Source organism: Chiloscyllium plagiosum, chromosome 15 (assembly GCF_004010195.1).
Source record: "Chiloscyllium plagiosum isolate BGI_BamShark_2017 chromosome 15, ASM401019v2, whole genome shotgun sequence".
NCBI classification, from domain to species: Eukaryota; Metazoa; Chordata; class Chondrichthyes; order Orectolobiformes; family Hemiscylliidae; genus Chiloscyllium; species Chiloscyllium plagiosum.
The window spans coordinates 39,564,447-39,583,113 of record NC_057724.1 but is presented as its reverse complement, the minus strand read 5'-3'; the positions used below and the strand labels follow the sequence as shown (position 1 = coordinate 39,583,113).

Genomic DNA, 18,667 nt, shown 5'->3' with positions numbered 1-18,667 from the left:
ATCTGCCACTTCTCAGCCCATTGGCCCATCTGGTGCAGATCCTGTTGTAATCTAAGACAACCTTCTTTGCAGTCCACTACACCTCCAATTTTGGTGTCATCTGCAAACTTACTAACTGTACCTCTTATGTTCGCATCCAAATCATTTATGTAAATGACAAAAAGTAGAAGACCCAGCACCAATCCTTGTGGCACTTCACTGGTCACAGGCCTCCAGTCTGAAAAACAACCCTTCACCACCGCTCTGTCTTCTACCTTTGAGCCAGTTATGTATCCAAATGGCTAGTTCTCCCTGTATTCCATGAGATCTAACCTTGCTAATCAGTCTCCCATGGGGAACCTTGTCGAATGCCTTACTGAAGGCCATATAGATCACATCTACTGCTCTGCCCTCATCAATCTTCTTTGTTACTTCTTCAAAAAACTCAATCAAGTTTGTGAGACATGATTTTCCACGCACAAAGCCATGTTGACTATCCCGAATCAGTCCTTGCCTTTCCAGTACACGTACATCCTGTCCCTCAGGATTCCCTCCAACAACTTGCCCACCACCGAGGTCAGGCTCACCGGTCTATAGTTCCCTGGCTTGTCTTTACCGCCCTTCTTAAACAGTGACACCACATTTGCCAATCTCCAGTCTTCCGGCACCTCACCTGTGACCAAGTAAGAAAACGTTAGGATTACCTCCTTGACATGTTTGGAGGTAGCTTGGTCTGGCCCACAACATTATCTACCCTGTCTTTTCCAATTCAAATCTTGGAAGACTTCAATCAGACCACCTTTTAACCATGTAAGTTGTCATCTCTCCTCATAACTTAACTCCTGAAGTCCAAGTATCATTCCTATTCTTGTGGTGCCCAGATCTGTTCACAGTTATCCAAGCATGGATTAACTAGGATTTTGTATAACTGCAAGATAACTTCTACGTTCTTGTACTCTAATATACAGGGCAGCAATCCATTTGCTTTTCTGATTATTTTCTGGACCTGTTTGTGGCATTTTAAGTATCAATGTACCTGAATTCCCAAATCTATTTGGACATGCACTGTATTTAACTTCTTACATCAAAAAGTACCCTGATGTATTGTTTTTACTGTCAACAAGGATAACTTCATACCTGCAGATACTGCATCTGCCACGGTTTGCCCATTCACTTAGCCGATCAATATGCCTTTGTAACCTTATACTTTTGGTCCATGCTATCTACTATGCCGTCTAACTTTCTGTCATCAGTAAATTTGGATATATAACTTTCTATGTAACTACCCAAGACATTAATTAATAATGTGAATAACTGAGGTCCTAGCACTGAGCCTTGTCAGACACCACTGTCATATCTGACAGTATGAGTAACTACCTCCCATTTTCTGGTCCTGCCACTCAACCAATTTCCCATTGAAATAGTATTCTTCCTGTTAAAATGCACACAGATTGTTCTGCTATAAAAACAGTTGTGCTCCTCTGCAACCTCGCATTACAGAAAATCATGCTATGTAAAACCGCTATTAAAAAATCGAGCTGTAGAAGGTTGCTAATAGAAAATGGCCATACCTGTTCAGTAAAAGCTCACGTTATCCAACAACACCCACACTTCGTCAATTGTGCTATAGTCAATTTGCACGGACGAAATGGGTGATATAGCAGAACGACCCGTAATCTCACAATACCCCACAGCATATTCCATCGCCCAAGTATTTGCGCACTTGCTTAATCTGTCTATATTCGTACGTAAATTTGGTGTCATCCCACTACAGTGGAAACTCGATTATCCGAACATGATGGGTGGGCATTATTTCATTCGGACAATCGATTATTCGGAAAATCAATTAAATGCCTTTCCTCTGGGGCTCGGCGTTTTAAAGTCTGCTCCCAGTTCATGCGACTGCAGCATCGCACTGCGCTCGAAACCCCACCCCCAACACCGCCACCCCCGTCCAACCCCACTCCCCTAACACAGTCCAACAGAGCCCCCACCCCAACACCGCCTCCCCCGTCCAACCCCGCCCCCAAACCGGTCCAACTTCCTTATTCCTGGGAAGTTGGGGTAGGAGGGGGTTAGGGTACACCCCTCTGTAGAACTTCAGGGAAAGTGTGGGGAGAGAGAGAGGTGGGAGGTCAGCCATTTGGAGATGGTGCCTGTTTAATCACTATCAACAAAAGACGCGATCACTGTTGGAAACACGTCTTCAATGTAATGTTTCTATTGGGACCTAGAGATCTTCTTCAGATAATCCGATTTTCAGATAATTGGTATTCAGATAATCGAGGTTCCCCTGTAGTTGTATTCTTACCTACTTTTTAACGTAATCTACAAACTTGGCAGTAACACATTCACATCTCTCATTAATAATTGTGGTCCTCACACTGATCCCTATGGCAGTCCCAACTCTCTGCCTTGTATTTGTTAGTCAATCCTCTATCTATGCTTAAATACTATCAAAACCCTACCTTGAGTAGCCTTATGTGTAATATATTTTGGAAATCCAAAAATATTAAGTCTACTTCTTCATCTTTATCTACTCTGTTTGTTACCTCCTCAAAGGACTGAAATACATTTATAAAGACATGATTCCATTTCAAGACATCATCACTCGATCATCCATGCTCAAACAGTCTAACAGAAAACATGGTGAATCCTATTGACTCAATAATAATTAAGTGTCAAGCAACAAAGCAAGATTTTGACATTGCATTGTTGTATTTTCGTACAATGGCAGAGAAAAAGAGTCAACCCCCTGCACATCTTAGGTTAAGGCAAATGTGAACAAACTGCCCAGCAATGAATTGTCTAACCATTCAAATGACAGGAGAAAGAAAGGAACACAAGTCAACTCAGACCAATGCACAAAACATCAACCCTACATTAAGAAACGGAGAAAGAACACACAGTGATGATTGTACAGTAATAATGAGTGACAGCAAATCGTCATACAAGTGCAACAGAGAACAATGTGTACTTTTCCTAACAGATATATCAGTTACCAGATCTTGAAAGCATTATTAAGTTTGAAATATTAGCCATAAATACTTTGAATAACAATGAAATGGACACATGCTTTCATATAAACATGTATATCTATTTGGGACGTGTTACAACACGGTGGTAAACACTTCTGCTAATTAAACCAAACACCCAGAAAAGCTTACCTCATCTCGTAAAGTGTTAAAATACGAGTGACAGAGAACTCCCAAATTCCACTATTTAAAGAAATTAATATTGATTTCTAATAGTGACTATTACAACAACTATTCACAATTTTAAGCCCCCCTTTCTCTTAACTGCTTATTATCTGCCTCCAACTCTAACAATATACTGTTCCAATAAAAACCCTTATTAAAATTATGACAACTTAATTTCAAAACAATACAGTGGCTGTCGTCGTCAGTGTCTTTCTTCTTTTGTCTTAAGATCTCCCTGGGTTGTCGCCTTTTACTGCAAACATTTTTCATATGAGAAAGGTACCTTTGATTGTGTTTGGGAATGGCAGTCTTCCTTGATGTCAGTTAATCTCTATCTGACTTTCAAAATACCTGCTTTTTAAAATACCCCAAACATTGGATCATTTTATTGGTTCAAAGTTGGGTTTTAGTTTCCTGGGGCGCAATTTAATTGGATTAGCTAAATTTGAATTGTCAAAAAAGCAACTCACTCAGTTAATTATATCACATATAAATGTTACATATTTTCAATTTTCCAGTACACTCAGATTGCTAGCTAATCATATGACAGGTGTTTGTAAGCCCTCAGTACAAAACAGCATTCACTTTCTCTTAAAGGTACAGTACATACCTTCAACTTCAGAACACAAGCTTTTAATCTTTGAAAGCAAGGGTTTATTATACAATGTCTCAAGATCAGTATGCCAGTACTCTTAAGAAACATGTGGATAAGACGTTAATTAAACAAGGCATGTGACCTAAGGATATTAATATCTCATATCCATCTCATTTCAGATCACTAAAAGCATGACACTCTTACTCATCAAATATCCTCTGTTGTAACTTCATGGTTATTAGCTCAGTTTTTGTACGACCAGTACTTGTAATAAGTGTCTGCTGGATTCGTCAATGCCTCAATATCCAAGAGCAGTTCATGGATAAGCATTGCCATATCAGATAATACTTCCTGCTGGAGGCAAATTTACTTTATCGTTATCATCTGATTTTTAGGTTTCTCATCTAATCATAGAGAACAGGAAGCTTATCCACTTTCATATCATAATTATGAAACACTGGATAAGCTATGAAAAAATATTATCAGAGATTACTAATTGTACATCAACCAAAACTGCACTGCTTGCGACATGACTCTCTTCAGAGGGTCAGAACAGCTATACTCGCGAAGTGGACTGTAGAGTTCCAATGCCATGCCTAATTATTTCAGAGGTTAGAACTGAATGTTATTGGCCGAAATTAACATTGTGTCTAAAGGTGAGGGGCACTCACAAAACAATGATGGTGCAATGGGCACAAATGAAAAAACACTTACTGACATAATGCTGGGTTCTTGAGTTAGGAACTTTACATTTGAATGTCTCACTTGGTAAATAAATCTAAAATTCAGTACAGATCGCTTTCTAGTCTCTTCCTATGTCTGCTGGCAATAAATGCTTCAGCAGTAAACTGTACAAAACATTCAGACATCAAATGAAAAATATACTGACTGACCTGTTTTAGTGTTCCTTCATTTTTATTCTGAAGCTAAATAAGACTACACAGATACTTCTGACATCTGATTAGTTGCATTACTTAAGTTGCGTGCTTCAACATCTTGCTGCTATGAACGGTTTTTTTGTAAATTATGCATTTCAACAATTTCCAACTGGTGATGAACACAGTCTAAACTCTGCTTCTTACCTGCTGATATGACTGGATCAGGAAAAATACCCTTCAAAAGGATTTTAATCTTCAAGAAGAGTCCAGCTGGATGGGGATTCTCCTGTCAAATAAAACAATTAGAACTGCTCACCACAAAGCACTTTTTTTTTCAAATGGTGTTCAAACTAAAAATGTAGAAACAAAGAAAATAGGAATAGGCCATTTGACTCTATGAGCCCACTCTGCCACTCGATATGATCACGGCTTATTATCTAACTCAGATCTTCAATCCTGTTTTCTCCCCTTACATTTTGATCCCTTTGGTGCTTAGAACTGTAAGAGTCAAAAAGAGTGGTACTGAAAAGAACAGCTGGCCAGGCAGCATCCGAGAAGCAGGAGAGCCGATGTTTTGAGCATAAGCTCTTCATTAGGAATGTGAGAGAGTGGCCATTCCTGATGAACAGCTTATACTCGAATCGTCGACTCTCCTGCTCCTCGGATGCTGCCTGGCCAGCTGTTCTTTTCCAGCACCACACTTTATGACTCCAGCATCTGCAGTCCTCACTTTCTCCCTGCTCAGAACCATATCTCCTTCTTGAAAACATTTAACGTTTTGGTCTCAATTGCATTCAAAGAATTGGCAGAGAATTCCACAGGGTCATTGCTCTCTGGGTCAAGAATTTTCTACCCTTGTCAGTCCTAAATAGTCTACCCTTAACTCATTGGTCATAGGGTAAGCACTGGAAGTATGTTCCCAATTAAATGCCATTAAAAATGGAAAGGTTTCTGAGATTGCAGCCCTCATCCTTCCAAACTCCAGGGAACATAGTCCTAAATGATCTAGTCTCTCCTTATATGTCATCCTGCTATCCTCGGGCAGTAGTCTTGTAAATCGTTCTTGTTTTCCTTCATAGCCAAAACACCCTTTCTCAGTTAGAAAGGCCAAAACTGCACACAATACTCCAGGTGTGGTCTCACCAAGACTCTGTCCAACTGCAACAAGGCAGCCATGTTCCTGTACGCAAATCTTCTCGCTATAAAGGCAACATAATATTTTAGCTTCTTCACTGTCAGTTGCACCTAAATGCTTCTTTCAGCAGCTGCTGTACAAAGGCACCCAGGTTTTGTTGCATCCTGCTTTCCCAATCTTGCAATTCAGATAATAACCTTCCTTCCTGTTCTTACTACCGTACTGGATAACCTTACATTTATCCATATTATATTAGTTAGATCCTTGAAAAGGTTCCAGTAGATTTCTCAAGCATAATTTCCCTTTTTGTAAATCCATATTGACTCTGCCAGATCCTAAATGATGTTTGCCAAGTGCTCTACTATTAAACTTTTCATAATGGACTCTAATATCTTGCCCACTACCAATGTCAGGTTAACCAATCTATAATTCCCAGTTTTCTTCTCCCTTTATTTTAAATAGTGTGATTACTTTATCTGCATGATCCATATGATCTGATACAGATTCTGTAGAATCTTGAAAGATGACCAACAATGAATCTAAATTTCCACGTCAATTTCCTCAAATATTCTGGGTTTTAGATGATCAGGCATTCTATTCCTCTGTCTCACAGTGTTTCCACAGATTTTTGGAATGCTAATTGTGTCTTTTGTGATTATAAGAATCAAAGATGTATTTAATTGGTTTGCCACTTTTTGTTCCTCATTATAACTTATCAGTTTCTGACTGTAAGGGCCCTAAATTTGTCTTCAAGTATATTTATTTAAAAGAAATGAACAAAAAATATGCTCAGTCACATTAACTGAAAGAAATTTCAGGATATTTAACGGAAAATGACCCATCATTGGGTCAATAGATGGGCTAGAATTATAGAAATGTTTCCAGGTAGTTCTGGGATAACGTGCATTTCAGCAGCTCAATTTAGCTATAACTTGCTGAAGACTTAAGGAACAGTATTTTCGAGAATGGTTACCTGTTGGCAACAGTGCAGCTGCAGCAAGGATGGGTTCATATGCATTGCTCTGCGCATGCACCAAAATCTTCGAGGCATACTGCGCATGCACGAATGTCCATGCCATTCTACGCATTCACTGGTGTCCATGACATTCTGCGCATACGCAACATTGGTACTGGACTTTGTGCATTCTGTGCATGTGCCAATGTCCACGCCAAGGTCTCTGTGCCATTCTGTGCAAGCACAATATCAGCACCAGTCTTCGTGCCATTCTGTGCATGCCCCAATGTCAGTTGCCAGAGCGCCTGTGAGAGGTACTGTACAGAGAGCAGCTTTCTTACATTTTTTAAATGTACCATGTTAAATTTACTTTTGTTTCATTAATAAACATGACTTCAACCATCTTTCAGGCTGTGCTTTACTCTGGGTGATTTTTGAGCAATCGTGAATGATATCTTTTGCTGGTCTGCCCCAATCCCACTTTTCCCATGGGCCCCATTATTTCTATTAAGCGATTTTCCATTAACCAAGGTTGCGATGGATTGCAACTAAGGCATAATAGGAGAACTAGCTGTATTTTCTAACTTACAAGTAGCAACGTCACTCAAGATTTCAGTTAATGTCAGAAATGAGTAATATATGAATGAAGAGAAGTGGACCAAAAGATGGAGTTCTGGTTTGTTGAAAGGTTTCATTAAGTTTTCATGGTTTTCAAGTGAAATGGCTAAAAACAATAATTGAACATTTGTTCCAAAATGCATAGAATGAGACAAACAGACTTATAACCATGGGACCAAGGATGAATTTGATTCTTTCAACATTGCTGAAAGCAACAAAAAAGTTGAGAAAGAAAAACAGAGGTTTCAAGCCAAGGTTACAATAATTTTACAATGTGTTCAATTAATATATAATTTGCATATTTATAGGACTGCATTAAATATCTTACTTGATTTGCAAGAATGACAGCATTGAGAGCTCTCTCCTGGTGTTGCTTGACGTCCCATTCGAGATAAACATTGGCTAATAAGCGCAAAACCTTTGCCTAAAAGAGACAATAATCAATTCTAAAAAATTTCTATTGTATGACTCCAACATAGCACCAGCTGTAAATTTTCTAGTTCTTTATCTCTGAACCATCATCTTTTAAAGGCCACAAATCATGGCATAACAATACCACAAACACATGAAGATATAAATAAAGACGATTTGTCCCAGCAAAACTCTATCATGCCATGTGGAAATACATCCAGTACAAAAAGTGCATTAAACATGTTGTTATTCAGCATGCTCCAGGAACAGATGATACTGGTTAATCACACTGCCAGTTAATAGGAACTAACAATACTTTGGAAACATGAAAAGGTGGTGCTCTATCTTTGAGGGTGGTTGGAAAAGTTGTCATTTGGGATCATTTTTGATCATTACATCCCAAGATTCAGGATGACGGTGAAGAATAGCATACAACAATCCAGAATTAGAAAAGTCTATTCATAGAAACAAGACTTCAATGGAGCACGAAAATAGATGGGCACAACTTAGTTCAATGACAGCTTGGCAAGAAAACAATAACTGAATAATAGGCTACCTTCAAACAGTTACAGTCAAGATATATTATGTCAACTATATTATGTAGAATGAACAAATCCAGAGCACCCAGCACTTCAAAGGTAGAAATTAAGATAAAGAAGAAAAAAGTGTGCTTATGACAAGAGTCAGGTAGAAAATAAAATTAAGAACTAAGGTTAGGAGAAGGTGAAAAGCAAATAAGTGAAGCAAAATTAATTATGAGAAAAGACTTGTAGCCAACACAGAAAAGTGTCCTAAAATCTTCTAAAACCATATAAATATGAAATGAGTGGCAAAAGCATGAGAAGAACTAATTAGGGTCTAAAAACAAGATTTATGAATCAAAGCAGGGAACATGGCTGAGGTGTTTACATGTTTACATCTACCTTTACCATAGACAGACAGACAGATGCTACTCAAGTCATGATGGCAGAGGGGGGATAATCTAGAAGGGCTTAAAATCTACTGGACAGAAGTGCTGGATAGACGATTAGTACTTAAATTTGACAAGGCACTGGAATTGGATGTCATGCATCCAATGAGTTTGAAGAAAAGGAGAGTCGAATTGCAGGGGCACTGGCCACAATTTTTTAATTTTCCATGGACTTGCGGGAGATGCCAGAAGGTTGGAATATTGCAAATATTATAGCCTTGTTCAATAAGCCTAATAATTACAGACCAGTCAATTTAACACCAGTGTTGGGAAGCTTCTACAGAAATTTATTTGATAGAATCAATAGTTATCCGGAAAAAAGTGGGTTGATTAAGGGGAAATCAGCATGGAATTCTAAAGGGGAAATCAGCATGGAATTCTAAAGGAGAAAAACATGTTTCAGTTCCTTGCTGCAGTTTTATGAAGGTATAGCTGAAAGGCTTGAGGAGGGTAAGGCTGTTGATGTGGCGCACATGTACTTTCAGAAGGCACACAACAAACTTAAGAGGAAACTTACACGTCATCCAATTAAAAATGGTCAGCTGCAACATTAGCTGAGTGATAGGAATGACGGAGCAATAATGGTCAATGGATACTTACTGATTAAGAACAGGTTTGCAATGAAGTTCCCATGGTTGTTCATGGGACTCCTGTTTTTCCAAATACATTCAGGGTAGCCCACTAACCTACCAACACACCTAAACAGCGACCAGTGAACCTAAAGAATCCATCAGATACCACTAGCAAAACGAACGTCATTTACAAGATACAATGCAAGAACTGTAAAAAAACACAATTGGACAAACTAGCAGGAAGCTTGCCACCAGGATATATGAACACCAACTGGCCACCAAAAGGCACGACCAACCATCATTACTTTCTCTACACACAGACAACGAAAGACACCACTTTGACTGAGAGAACACACACATCCTAGGACAGGCAAAACAAAGACAAACACGAGAATTCTTAGAGGCATGGCAATCTAACCAGAACTCCATCAATAAACACATTAAGTTACATTCTATCTACCTTCCTTTGAAGAAAAAGAACTGGAAACGACATCACCCACCTTAAGAAACCAAGACCTATAGAGAGGCAGACATACCACCAGCGCTTCATTGGAAACTTTCACTGATGTAGATGACTCTCACCTAGTATAAAGTTAAAAATCACAACACCAGGTTATAGTCCAACAGGTTTAATTGGAAGCACACTAGCTTTCAGAGCGACGCTCCTTCATCACAATCACATGAAGGAGCGTCGCTCTGAAAGCTAGTGTGTTTCCAATTAAACCTGTTGGGCTATAACCTGGTGTTGTGTGATTTTTAACTTTGTACACCCCAGTCCAACACCGGCATCTCCGAATCATCTCACCTAGTATGGTGACGTAATGTCTGAAAACTAACCTTCAAGCTCAGTGAGCTTACACACTTAGCACTAACCTGAGCTAAGGGTCCTGGGTGTACACATGCACAAATAATTAGAAGTGGAAGGACACAGAGAAAGCAAGAAGGTATTCTCAGTTTTATTAATAGAGGCAGATAGTACAGGGAGAAAAAGTGAGAACTGCAGATAGTGGAGATCAGACTCGAAAAGTGTAGCACTGGAAAAGCACAGTAGGTCAGGAAGCATCGAAGCAGGAGGGTCGACTGATGAAGGGCTTATGCCTGAAATGTTGACTCTCTTGCTCCTCAGATGCTGCCTGACTTGCAGTGCTTTTCCAGTGCCACATTTTTTGACACAGATAGTACAGGAGTAAGGAGTGATGTTGAACATGTATGTTTGCTAGACCTCAGTCGGAGTATTGTGTAGTAAGTATAGAATGGCATTGAAGAGAGGACAGAAGCAGTTTATGAGAGTGTGTCCAAGGATAAGGAAATTCACTTGAGGACAGATTGAAGTTGGGACTGTTATTTTTGAAGGTAAGGTGGCTAAGGGGAGGTCTGATAGAGATTTTCTCAATTTACAAATGGGTTGTATAGAGTAGATGAAACTGTACCCACTTGTAAAACGAAAAAAGGCAAGAAGGCACAGACTTATCAAGCGATCTGCAGAAGAACAAGGGTGAAGTGAACACTGCCTGGTAAAATAGGGGAGTCAACCAATGATGTGTCATCGTCACCTTTTTCTCCCACCATCACACATCAGTCATCTCGTCAAGAACAAGCTTTGGTCTGGACATGGTTCACAGGATACTTTTCAACCACAACCAGTTGAAATCCAAGACGATAACAACATTGACACTGTCATCTATACATCGAAGTTCCACTAGCTGCTCTCTCGGATGAGAATCTTCAAGCCTTGTTAACCACCTTTGCAGATCATACTAAAGTCTTGGCCTCAGCATCAATCCCAAGACTCGAGTCCTTTACCAGGCCATCCTCAGAAAGTTCCAATCCACCCCTCCATTATGACCATTCCTTCTACCTGGGAAGTCACCTCTCATCCAAGGCTGACATCAATGCACAGACCCAAAACTGCATCCAATCTGGAATGCTTCCTTCAGACACCTAAAGATGAGAATTTTTGACATCTGCGACATCCGTATTGGTATCAAGAGCCTTGTTTATAAGGTAGTCATCCTTCCACTTCTTCCACACAGCTCCAAAACTTGAACTATATATAGAAGCCACATCAAGGTCCGGGAGAAGTACCACCAACACTGTTGGAGACAGATTCTGCACATCAGCTGTAAGGACAGGTATACTAATGTTAGTATCCTTGAAGAAGCGAATAGTACCAGCATCAAGATGACAATCATCCAGAGCCAACACTGCTTGGCCTGCCACACACTTAAGATGTCAAAGCACATCATTGCCTGCTCAAACAAGGCACTCAAATGAGAGGAGGACTAATGATTCCCTGAAGGCTTACCTCAAGAAATACAATTTAGGTGTCAACACCTTGTAGATCCTTGCTCAGAAGAACCTGATTTGGCAGAACCACCTGTATAAAGGGACACAATCTTTTGAGAACACCCACTGGCAACAGGAAGTACGAAGAAGGAACCAGAGAAAGAAATGCCAGCGATCTCAGCTGAGGACCAATTCGATCTCCTGGAAACACCTGTCAATTGCGTGGTCAGAAATGTGGCTGTAGGATCAGACTCATTGGCTATGCAAGGACCCACAGAACCCTTGATCAGTGACACAGAATTTCCTAAGTGGACAATCATACTAGCTAGCGAACAATTGCAGGTGTGACATTCTTCATAACCTCAATGCTTGCAATATTTCAATGTGCACTCCCTCAACTTTTACTCCTCGACATATATACAAAGGCAAACTCAAATTATTTTCTAATGTCATTATATAAATTAACTTAACATTTAAACTGTACATACCTGCACAGGAGAACTAGGGGAATATCTTTTGTCTATTTTTCCAATGTCGTAGCTCTGACTGATAATGGAAAAACATTACAGCATTAGCAACAGCATAAGTAAAAAATTATTTCCGCTATTGAATGGAGTCTTCAAATCCAGTGTTATCTAGTCACCAAGCTCACACATAGAGGGTAGGAAATACTAACGGTGCGGAGGTTCAACACATCAGTCATGAACAAACACTAGGATTTGAAAACTTGATTCATCTTGCTGCTGGAGATGATAATATGGAATCTTAGTGTCAGGTTGTTGGGACATACTCTGCAGCTAGCTACTTCCTATGCACAGGAAGGGACTCAGTTATAAAGTCCCTGCATGTCTGGAACCAACTACTTCGAATTATCTCAAACTCAAACAACATTGCAATATGATGCGACACTCACCTTGCACATTTGGAACATTTGTCAATTGGATGACTGCAGAGGTGATTTACAAAGATTGTGCATTCAGCCGCAAAATGATCCCTGAACATGCATTTGTTAAAGGACTATTCAACAAACTGGAGGAAAGGTGAATTAAGTTTATATTTGCTCAGGACAAGTTTGCGGAAGCACTATGCTTTGGGTTTTTTGGCAGTTATGTATAGTTCAGGGAGACAACCAAGTTGTTGTAGTGCTTCTTGGTCTGGGTCTAAAAACATGCAACAGAAGGAAAGCTTTTTGAAGAGTGTGGGAAGAGATGAAGATGTGCACTATATACAGATCGCAACCTCCAAGGGTTTCCATGGAGTAGTTCTCCTACGTTTCCCTAATATATGAACAATGACAAATGTTCAGCAAGAAAGTGGTCACTAAACTGTGTGAACTCCTGAAATCTAACCTCAGAATGAGAAAAGCCTCATTAATAAGAGATTAAATGAGGACAGTTGTGAGTGGCAATCTAGGCTCAGATAATGTAGAGTCCATTTGGGCAGAGGTTAAAAAACAGCAAGCAAAAGATAATGTTGGTAGGAGTAATATACACACACCCAAACAGCAGTCACTCTATAGTAAAGACTAAAAATAAAAAAAATTGCATGACCATGTAAAAAGAATGCAGCAATAATTATGGCTGATGTTAATCTTCATGTTGATTGGGTGGATAAAATTGGAAAGGGTAGCTATGACAACAAATTCATAGTTGCCTCGAGTTATATGTCATGGAGTCAACCAAGCAGCAGGCTACTTTGGATCTAGAATTGGGTAATAAGGCAGATTTAATAAATGACCTCCACAGTAAAAGATTCCCTAGGAAGCAGTGATCATGACAGATAGTACTTAGTATCTGGTTTCAGTGTGAGAAACTTGAGTCAGAAACAACTGTGTTGAACTTATATAAAAGGAAATACAAAGAAATGTGGATAGACAAAGTAAACTGGGTGCACAGATTAGCAGTAATGACAGTAAGCAAGCAATAGTAGATATTTTAGGAGGTACTTCAGGGTTCTCAGCAAAAATACATTCTGCTAAGGAAGAAAGAATCGAAGAGAGGAATAAAACAACATAGCTAACTAAGGAAATTAAGCAGAGTATTAAGTATAAAAAAAAATTAAGGAGGCCAAAGCCAGTAATAACCCTGAAGACTGGGATAAATTCAGAATTTAGCAAAGAAAGACTAAACAAAAAAAACTAGGAGGGCAAACTAGTGAAGAATATAAAAACTGACAGTAAGAGCTTCTTTAAATATATATGAAGGAAGAGAGATCAACGTGAACAGTTGAGAAATTAATCTGGGGAGATGATTTTGGGGAACAAGGAAATGACAGAGATACTTTGCATCAGTCTTTACAGTGGAAGATACGTTGAACATCCAACTAATAATCAAATATATGGGGAGGAATTATTTATCACCTCTAAAGAAGTAGTACTAGACAAACTAATGGGAGTAAAGGCAGGTAAGTCTCCTGACCTAATGGCTTTCATTCTAGGATCATAAAAGATGGAGTACATATAATAATGAATGCTTTGGTTGTAATATTCCGAAAAATTATTAGATTCTGGAGAAGTACCAGAAGATTAGAAACTTGCTAATTTTTCCCGCTTCAAAAAGGGAGGCATAAAACAAGTAGCTACAGGCCAGTTAGCTTAATATCTATCATTGAAAAAAAATAACTGAAATGAATTAAGCAAATTTTGAAAATCATAATCTAATCAAGCATAGTCAGCATGGCTTCATGAATGGGAAATTGTGTTTGCCTAATTTATTAGAGTTTTTTGAAGAAGCTTTAACCAGAGTAGACAGACAGATATCAGTAGAAGTGTTGTATTTGAATTTCCCGCAAGTGTTCATCAAGATATCTCACACAAATTTAAGTCATGATAAGAGTCCATGGTGTTTACATAGCTTATTGGCATGGATTGAGAACTGATTAATGGGCAGAAAATAGTGAGTGGAGAAAAGGGGATCTTTTTCAGGTTGGCAACCTGTGACCAATTGGGTTCCACAGGGGTCAGTGCTGGGACCACAATCGTTTATAATATGTACTAATGACTTGGACAAAGAAAGTAAATATACAGTAGCCAAATTTGCAGATGACTAAACCAGGTGAAAAGGCAGGTTGCAAAAGGGATACAAACACTTTATGGAGGGAGATTGATAGGTTAAGTAAATGGACATACATGCAAAATGGAATATACGTGTAATAACGTGTAATAACTGTCAACGGGGGTGGTACTAGGGGACTGGAGAGTGGCGAATGTTGTGCCCCTGTTCAAAAAAGGGAATAGGGATAACCCCGGGAATTACAGGCCTGTTAGTCTTACTTCTGTGGTAGGCAAAGTAATGGAAAGGGTACTGAGGGATAGGATTTATGTGTATCTGGAAAGGCACTGCTTGATTAGGGACAGCCAGCACGGATTTGTGAAGGGTAGGTCTTGCCTTACAAGTCTTATTGAATTCTTTGAGGTGGTGACCAAGCATGTGGATGAGGGTAGAGCAGTGGATGTAGTGTACATGGATTTTAGTAAGGCATTTGATAAGGTTCCCCATGGTAGGCTTATGCGGAAAGTCAGGAGGCATGGGATAGAGGGAAATTTGGCCAATTGGATAGAAAACTGGCTAACCGGTCGAAGGCAGAGAGTGGTGGTAGATGGTAAATATTCAGCCTGGAGCCCAGTTACAAGTGGAGTTCCGCAGGGATCAGTTCTGGGTCCTCTGCTGTTTGTAATTTTTATTAATGACTTAGATGAGGGAGTCGAAGGGTGGGTCAGTAAATTTGCAGATGATACGAAGATAGGTGGAGTTGTGGACAGTGAGGAGGGCTGTTGTCGGCTGCAGAGGGACTTAGATATGATGCAGAGCTGGGCTGAGGAGTGGCAGATGGAGTTCAACCCTGCCAAGTGTGAGGTTGTCCATTTTTGAAGAACAAATAAGAATGCGGAATACAGGGTTAATGGTCGGGTTCTTAGTCAGGTGGAGGAACAGAGGGATCTTGGGGTCTATGTACATAGATCTTTGAAGGTTGCCACTCAGGTGGATAGAGTTTGTAAGAAGGCCTATGGAGTATTATCGTTCATTAGCAGAGGGATTGAATTCAAGAGTCGTGAAGTGATGTTGCAACTGTACAGGACTTTGGTTAGGCCACATGTGGAGTACTGTGTGCAGTTCTGGTCGCCTCACTTTAGGAAAGATGTGGAAGCTTTGGAGAGGGTGCAGAGAAGATTTACCAGGATGTTGCCTGGAATGGAGAATAGGTCATACGAGGATAGGTTGAGAGTGCTAGGCCTTTTCACATTGAAACGACGAAGGATGAGGGGTGACTTGATAGAGGGTTATAAGATGATCAGAGGAATAGATAGAGTAGACAGTCAGAAACTTTTTCCCCGGGTACAACAGAGTGTTACAAGGGGACATAAATTTAAGGTGAAGGGTGGAAGGTATAGGGGAGATGTCAGGGGTGGATTCTTTACCCAGGGAGTGGTGGGGGCATGGAATGCGCTGCCTGTGGGAGTGGTAGAGTCAGAATCTTTGGTGACCTTTAAGCGGCAATTGGATAGGTACATGGATGGGTGCTTAAGCTAGGACAAATGTTCGGCACAACATCGTGGGCGAAGGGCCTGTTCTGTGCTGTATTGTTCTATGTTCTAACGTGAAGTTGCCCATTTTTCCAGGGGGAACAGAAGAACACTATTATTAAAATAGAGAAAAAGTGAAGAAAGCTGCACCACAAAAGACTTGGGGGTATTTATGCACAAAACACAGAAAACTAGCACACAGTGCAACAGACATTCAGGAAGGCTAACAGAATATTAGCCCTTATTTTTAAGGGGGTCAGAGTATAAGAGTAGAGAAGTCTTATTGCAATTGTACGAGGTGCTAGGGAGATTATCTGGAGTACTGTGGGCAGTTTTTGTCCCTTTATTTAAGGGTTCATTTCATTGGAGGCAGTTCAGAAAAAGTTCATTAAGATGAACCCTGGTATGGAGGGACTGTCTTTTGAGGAAAGGGTGATACGGTTCGGACTCTACTCAATGGAGGTCATAGGATCTCATTGAAATGTACAGAATTTTTAAGGGCTTGACAAGGTAAATGCTAAGAGGATGCTTCCCCTCATGGGAGTGTCTAAAACCAAACAGCATTGTGCGAGAATAATCAGGTGTCAATTTAAGAGTGAGATAAGGAGGGTTTTTTTTTCTCAGCGGGATGAGAATCTTTGGAACTCCTTGCCACAGAAATCTGTGGTGGTACAGCCCATGTGTATATTTAAGGCTGAGAGAAATATAGATTCTTGATCAGAAGGGGAATCAAGAGTTATAGGGAAAATACAAGAAAATAAACATGAAGAATGCCAGATCAGCCATGATCCTGCTGAATGGCGGCAGAGCAGTGTCAAGGGACCAAACAGCCTATTCCTGGTTCTTTTTCTTACGGTACTCCTAACCCCATGCTGTCAATAGAAAGCATTATATACTTCTCATTTTATGGAATATAATAGAAATCAAAGTTAGATTACAATAACTGAAATATCAAGAGAGTTTTGCAATGAAAAGTAGTCAACTACTGCATGTGTTGCTGAGTTGTGCAATGCAATTTTGCATTTTAGAAGCAGTAAGAGTGAGAATGAGAGATTGAACAATACTCCAAGTGTTTCAAATTAAGGAAATTCTGCCTGTCAACAGCATTCTAAAAGGATGAGATGCACAATGTTTAAGTGCTGAGAGCAGCAGAGTGGAAGAAACATCAAACATGCAGAAAGAAAGGATCAATCCTTGCACTTCCATCAAAAAAAAGTTTTAAAAGAAAGAATCCATACAAGTAAAGACCTAAGTTCAATTATCAAACATCCAAAAAGAAGGACCATCACCCTACAGGTGATAGCATATTCTCGTTGCAAAAATCAAAACAATTGCGAGAAAGCACTTTGCAACTTGTGTTCTCACTGGAATTTGTTAATCCTATTTTTACTGCGGATAGGAGCGAGTCTATTCATTTCAATGGGAAATTTACCTTCCCTGTAGCCCCCGATCCCTGGTTGCGGAAGGTTCCCTTTAATATGGTCGGGCTGCGGTAAACTGCGGGTAACTGAAACCGCAGAAAATGATTCCACAAATATGGGGGTCGCCCTGTACTACTTTTATGCTGGACAAATGGGCTCTGAGCTTTGAAATATATTGACCGGCATTCTGCACTTTAGCAGTGGTGGGAAGCTCCATTCCAGGTAAGCTAATTACAAGCATCAATGCTGCGCACCATCATTCTCCTTTATGTTACCCATTAAAGTCATCAAGATCTCCTGCATGTACAGCCATATCTGAAAATTTAGCCAGTAGGCCGCATGTGAAACGGAGAACAAGAGAACAAGAAAGGGTAGACCTAGCTCAGGTACAGGGAAGGAGCAGTTGAATATGAAGATTGTATTAATTTATAGCTGGTGATAACCTTGATTTCTAGAGTTCAATAGGGACTGCTGTTGCAGTTATTTCTATGTTTCTACAGGCTTTAATTATATAACATGCAAGATTCTACAATTTGCATTGTCTCACTTGCTAGTATGTGGGATGTAGAAACCCACCTGATTGATTTCATATTTTAACAGTAATTTATAACTGATTTGCATTCTATGATGGCATTTCCTTCAGAAAACGCGAATGAGAATTTCCTTGGGACTTCTGCACTCTTTCACTACTATAACATTCACAGAGGTTTGACAAAGAACCTTCTTACATCTGTAAACACAGTTCCTTCTGAACAGCCTGTCAAAAATGTGACAATGAGGCAAAAGCTCTAAGAAATTCTTCACATACAACCTTACAGCAAAATTATATTTAAACACCATGTTACAAGAGTCATTGGATGGAATGCCTCAAATTTATTGAAATAGACCATCTTTACCTCAACCAGAAAGCACTTTCTTCGTATTTCTTCTGCTGATAGGTATCTATTCCAAAATTGTAACACAGCAGGGACAAATAACCTGTCTGAAACATACATGCAGGTCAAAGATGACATCACAGTAATTATGTAAACATAAAATATGTGTGACCTGAAGAATACAGAAACGTTCCAGAAGAAAAATGAAATAAATTCCATTTTCATCAGGATTCACAAGAACATGACAAGG

General features: G+C 39.7%; 1 protein-coding gene across 1 annotated transcript in view; it reads right to left on the bottom strand.

Annotated features, from left to right (window-relative positions):
- tex11 (testis expressed 11) overlaps nt 1–18,667 on the bottom strand; it is a 228,271-nt gene that overhangs the window by 192,802 nt on the left and 16,802 nt on the right. The window contains exons 6-9 of the mRNA XM_043705303.1: nt 18,439–18,524; nt 12,088–12,145; nt 7,689–7,784; nt 4,857–4,938 (exon numbers count right to left, since the gene is read on the bottom strand). Coding sequence (XP_043561238.1) covers nt 4,857–4,938; nt 7,689–7,784; nt 12,088–12,145; nt 18,439–18,524 — 322 coding nt within the window. The remainder of the gene's footprint in view (nt 1–4,856; nt 4,939–7,688; nt 7,785–12,087; nt 12,146–18,438; nt 18,525–18,667) is intronic.